Source organism: Equus quagga, chromosome 9 (genome assembly GCF_021613505.1).
Source record: "Equus quagga isolate Etosha38 chromosome 9, UCLA_HA_Equagga_1.0, whole genome shotgun sequence".
NCBI lineage: Eukaryota > Metazoa > Chordata > Mammalia > Perissodactyla > Equidae > Equus > Equus quagga.
Window position 1 is genome coordinate 59,192,297 of NC_060275.1, and position 6,000 is coordinate 59,198,296.

Below are 6,000 nucleotides of genomic sequence, written 5' to 3' on the forward strand. Positions count from 1 at the left end.
TTCTCCACAATTGGTCACAGTGCTGATAATTCATATCAAGATGATTATGTTATGCATTTAAGAGAAAATTTCACCACTCATTCTCAGAATGATTAAATGAGTCACTCTTGGAGAAACCATCTTAGCCAAATGTAGACTCAAAATAACTCAAATAAACTCACTAGAAGATGACAGAATTTTGCAAAACTATCCTCTGACAGACTATTACTTAAACTAAAAATTACAGATGATTTAGGGCAAGTCAGAATTAAATGACTTCTTATATCATCAAACTAAGCATAAGGAGACTGCTGATTCTACAGGAGTCTCCTCATTTAATGTGAACTGTGCACTGGAATACAGAGAGATTTCCATCAAAGCAATCTTTGAATAAAATAACATTAAGGAGGAAGGAATCAAATGACACCAAATGTCACTTCCTAATTCACCCTACCTCTCCTCTTTCTCAGTCCTCCCCACTACTCCACCTTTAAACAGAAGTACACAGCAAACCACTGGGTATTTTAAGTATAAACCATCCATTCTGTCACATCAGTGGGTGAGTACACAACCACTCCCTGGCAGAAGCCCCTGCTCCTCCCCAACTGAAAACAAGCCTCTTCCTAGAAAGCTTCCTAAAGTAAAGGGGAGAAGGTGGCAAGAGGAGGGGAGAGGAAAGGGCTTCTTTCCTGATTCTAGTTTTGTTTCTGTTATAGCATCTATACGCCTTTTCTGTCTCCCTCCTTAGTCTTGGAGTTCTTCAAGGGCAAAGATAAAACCAACACATTTTACTGTTAATTATATGCTTTCTCCATTAAAGCACAAACTGTGAATCTTTTCTCCACCTTGTTTAGCACTGAATCCCCAAACATAAGCTGATACCTGTTGAATGAATTACTCATTGTTGAATACTCTTAATCAAATATAGGATGGCAGAAAGCTTTCAGTAAGTGTCTGCTAAACAAAGGGCCCAAGTGGGCCGGCCCCATGGCCGAGTGGCTAAGTTTGCACGCTCTGCTTCGGAGGCTCTGGGTTTCACCTGTTCGAATCCTGGGCATGGCCCTAGCACCGCTCATCAGGCCACGTACCACAACTAGAAGGACCCACAACTAAAATATATACAACTACGTACTGGGGAGCTTTGGGGAGAAGGAAAAATAAAACCTTAAAAACAACAACAACAAATAGCACAACTGAATGTGTCCCCCTATAAACTTTTCAATGAAACATTTTTTTTTTTTCCAAGAGAAAAACAAACAAGTTTATTGACATGCATACCTCGTGTATACATGGGAGACAGGGAGAAAAGAGCAACTCCCAGAGGTGGATTAGAATTCAGGCTTCAATACCATCTTAATAGGGAAAGGGGAGAGGAGATATAGGGCTGTTAGGGGAAACTAAAGGATTTTTAGGAAAGATGAATGGGCTTCAGAAGAAGAGTTTATGACAAAGTTCAATGAAACATTTTTTTAAATCAATTTTAAAAGGTGGAAGGGGCCGGCCCGGTGGCAGAGCGGTTAAGTTCGCACGTTCCGCTTCTCGGCGGCCCGGGGTTCGCTGGTTCGGATCCCGGGTGCGGACATGGCACTGCTTGGCAGCCATGCTGTGGTAGGCGTCCCACGTATAAACTAGAGGAAGATGGGCACGGATGTTAGCTCAGAGCCAGGCTTCCTCAGCAAAAAGAGGAGGACTAGCAGTAGTTAGCTGAGGGCTAATCTTCCTCCAAAAAACAAAACAAAACAAAACAAAAAAGGTGGTCATTGACGTCCAAAGTTTTAAAAACGGGCCTTGTGAATTACTTTCATTCATAACACAAGAACAACCTTTTCTATAATAAGTTAATAATTCTTCAATACCTAAAATAAGTGAAATATATGGCTATGTCACTGGGTAGGGTTTTTGGTTGTTGTTTTAACCTGCTTCTCCGCTATTATTAGTCTTTTACTATGACAACAATACAGTTTCTCTAGGGAGAAAGCTTCCAATTCTGTGGACATTTCCTGGCCTAAAACTGGTTTTAAAGGTTTCTAAGTCCCTAATGGCAACCCACATATGGTTATCAAGGAGCGGAAATTTCCTCAGTAAAACTCAGCCTGTCAAAAAGTCAAAGCAAAATATTTAAATTCTCCAAAGAACACACAGACCATAAAGGCTTACATTAAATTCCTCCAACCTAAGATAACGGCTATTTAAGTTAGGTAATTTCATGATTCCTCAAAGGAGTTTTTCTTCTTTCAGCTAAAATTATGTAAAATCATGCCACACACATAAGCTTGCCACACTAAAATGCACTCAGTGCCTCTCAAAATACTTCTTAGGTTTGTCTTAAAACTAAATCCTTACCTAACAAACAGCTCATTTACATTCCCATTCAAAGAAATTTGCAAATGCAGTAAAAAGCTTGCAAAATAAAGGAGTTATACAATATACTCTCATAATACGAGAAAACATCATTTTGAAATTCCTAAAACTATTATCTTTTCCTATGGAAAACAATCTAGGTGTTTTTCTTTTGGACTTAATCTTGTACAACAACAAAGGATTTGTTTTAAGCACTGGAATGGCTACACATTTCACAAAGTGTTCTCATCACAGCTACTGAAATCGAAATACAACATACTGAACCTTCCAAAAGGCGATTCTCTTCATGCTTAACCGAAAATAGGAAGAAATCTGCTTTCTATTTAGGATCTTCACGCACTTTAAGTATTCCTAAATAGAAATCTGGTCAGTTTAACTGTCTTCCCTAAACTACCCTACATACTGAAAACAAATGGGCCAAACAGCCCCTCGGATTCCTCAACGCTCACCAAGTCAGACTAACAACTTAGCACGGGCACTGCTACAAAATAAATCCACGGCGCTCCAGAACTGAGCGACACCGATCAGCCTTCTGGGCGGCTTGCGGGGAAACCGCAAAGGCAGAAGTCACAAACAGTGAGGATTCTACAGCAAAAGAGCGAAGCGAAGAGGCTAGGCAAGAGCAGACAGGCAGCAGGTCCGTCAGAGGCCGAGGGACGTGTACTACGGCCCTCCCACCACCCCTCGGCTGCCGCAGCTGTCCCGCCGCACGCGGGTGTCTGCCCGCTCGCCGGCCAGGCCAGAGCCAGAGGTCCCCCGGCCCCCGCGTTCGCGGACCCGACAGCCGGGCCACCAACGGGAGAAAGGGTGGGAGCAGCCCTCTGCGCCGGCCGGGGCCCTCTCTCGGAACCGAGTCCCGGGCCGCCGCCCCGCCGGCGACCCACGCACTCGCCCGCCGCAGCCCCTCCCCGCCGCAGAGCGCCCGGCCTCGGTCACCGCCCACCACGCCCGCCCGGACGCCGCCCGCCGCCCCGGCCAAGGACAAGCGCCGGCGCGGGCAGAGCGGCAGCGCCGGGAGGCGCCCGCGGGGCCGCAAGATGGCGGCGACGGGCCGGGCCCCGGCTCCCCGGGCACCGGGGCGGACCGGGCGGAACCGGGGGAGCGGGCTGGGCCCAGGGCGCCGCCGAGAGCAGAGGTGCGGGGGAGGGGGCCGCGGCCCGGCGCAGCCCCCCGCACGCCCCCCGTCCCTCCCGGGCTGCCCTGCGCCTGCCTACCTTTGAATTTGAGGTCTGTGGGCGGGTCGAGGACCAGGATCTGCTCGTGCTTCGCCATGGCCCCGGAGGCGGACGCCATCGGAGACAGCGCAGAGCGGGGGCGCGCCCGCGGCGGCGGTTTGGGCTGGGGGCGGGGGACGGCGGCGCCGGCTCGGCCGAGCTCTATGAAGGGCCAGCGCACGGCTCCCGAACCCCGACGCCCGCCGCTCTGTCGCGGGCCGCCCGGCCGCCCGCTGGGTCAGCAGCTCCGGGTCTCACAACTGACTCAACCCCACACCAGCCGCCGCGGCCACGCGCACTGCGATCCTCGGCGCCCCACGTGACGGCCTCTGCGTGCCGACGTGCGCGCCGACGTGCGCGCCCCGGCGCCGGGGCCTCTCGCGCTCGTCCCGCCCCCGAGGCCCGCCCCGCGCGGCGCGGGCTGGTGCGCCTGCGCGCTCCGGGCCTGGCCGCCGCTCCGAACCCAGCGCGGCTGTCAAGGGATCGGGTGGGGACGGGGGCGGGGCTGAGCTTCGAGAGACCCACACGGTGCGCGCTTCGTGGCAGGAGGGCGCAATCCTCGGTCACGTTTAGCTCCTATTAGGAAACTGGAGAACCCGCTGTGGCAGCGCATCACCATATTCCGAGCGGGAATGCCTGATGGAGGGAAGGCGTGGCCAGGCTCCTTCACTACAGCTCCCAGCAGGTTCGGTGCGGCGCTGCGCGGTGGCTGCCGGGAGCGGTGGTCGTGGCTGTCTGCGGGCGGCAAGGAGGACGGGTCCGTGGGAGGCGAATGGGGAGGGCGCGCCGATACTCACTTGGGCGCTCAAGCAGAAACTTGGAGACTGACCCGAGGCCCCTGGTTAGAAATATAAAACGTACCCTGTGGAAAACATGCCGGGATTTGTCAGCTTGCTCTCCGTTCTATCCATCCCTCTGTTGGTGGAGCTGAATTCTCCGTCGAATTCCAGTCCAACCTCTCCTGCTTCCTGAATCCTCTCCAGTGATGCAAAAGCACGTGAGGAAGCACACCTCATTTAAGAAGCAGATGCGTCGTTGGGGACATTTGAGGAGACGCACGTATCAAGCTAGAAATAAAAGTCAAAATCTGCAGCCTTCAGTTGCTCGGTCTGTTCTTCGGTTTTGATTAAGAATGGACCCAAACCAAAACAGTTGTCCCGTTCACATGTTGGAAATGACTCCCTCCGCATCATTTACTGTGGCCTGTAGTAAACTGAACCAAAGGAGAAAAACCCGGGGAGCAAAGTTGCCGACAAATCTGCAACCGACCGCCAGGGTAATCGGGGACCGGAACGTCAAACGACGCGAGCGACTGTGCTGCAAATAAAGCTTTATAGAACCTCTTGAATTTAAATCCCTAGGAAGCACCACGAAACAAGGGACATATCGATGCTGCTGCCGTGAAGGAGCAGCCCAGTTTGTTTAGAAAATAAGTGACACAAATGGAACAGTTGTCTAGGTTTAGGCAGAAAGACCAAGCTCGCGTGTGCAGTCCAGGTGTCGGAGCGCGTCTGGGAGCAGCTCCTCAGAGGGCTAACCTGGGGTTCACAGACGATCGTGCGACGCAGGAGCCGCGGGAACCTCGGAGGAGGGGAGTGCTTACATGATCTGAAAAGCGTATTCTAAATTTACCTTTCCTTTGATTTCCTTTTTTTCCACAAAATTTATTTTGAAATTTCAATCATCAATAAAAGGAGAATACAAAAATTACATGTTTGTCTAAGGGGGCTTAAGGTTAAAAAAATAAAAATTTGAGGTTGACAGTCGCTCCACAGGATGGTGTCCCACATATATTTAGTTGTGAACTAACAACTCTAAAGCTGTCACGATCTCCCCTCTTTTTGCTTGCGCGAGAACTCTTATCCATGGGCAAGTTAGCCTTGGCTGAACCGTTTCCTCTGCAACTAGAGGGACGCTTCCCTTTCCAGAAAGCATTTGGGAATCCTCGGTGTGGAAACAGCCAATCAGTGGGTATAGCATGCTGAGGAAGTTCCCGGGGACTCCCCGCTGGGAAAATGGCTGCCCATTCACCCTGAGTTCAATAGGAAGCCTGAATTGGAGGTGGTATTTCAGTTTCCCAGTCTATATCATTAAGAAACCTCTGCCCACTTAAATCATCACCTTTGGAGTCAACTTTCTGTCTTCTCAATATTGCTTTGAAAAGTATGTAGATATAGTTTTAAAATCGACAAGCTTACTAAGACTACATGAAACGTCTTTTGAATAATTCCCCTATTACTGTTTTAGAGCATTGCCTTAATAATGACTCAGAGCCCTCTTAAAGCATCTACTCCCCATTAAATAGTGTGCTATTTAAGTGGTTTGTGCTTTGGCGGTTATTAATACCTTTCTTCTAGCAGTTCAAAGAACTTTACCAATATGATCACCTGCTACTCAGAACAATTAGCAGTTGTTACTTTTGTTGTTAAGTATGGAAGTTAAAACA

The 6,000-nt window shown here is 49.8% G+C and overlaps 1 protein-coding gene across 2 annotated transcripts in view; it reads right to left on the reverse strand.

Annotated features, from left to right (window-relative positions):
* VAPA (VAMP associated protein A) overlaps positions 1-3,892 on the reverse strand; it is a 38,661-nt gene extending 34,769 nt beyond the window's left edge. Inside the window, exon 1 of one of the 2 annotated variants that reach the window (XM_046671088.1) lies at positions 3,555-3,892. In XM_046671088.1, coding sequence (XP_046527044.1) covers positions 3,555-3,633 — 79 coding nt within the window. In that variant the 5' untranslated portion in view covers positions 3,634-3,892. The remainder of the gene's footprint in view (positions 1-3,554) is intronic. The other variant, XM_046671089.1, reaches the window with a different exon arrangement.
* Positions 3,893-6,000: the final 2,108 nt, after the last annotated feature.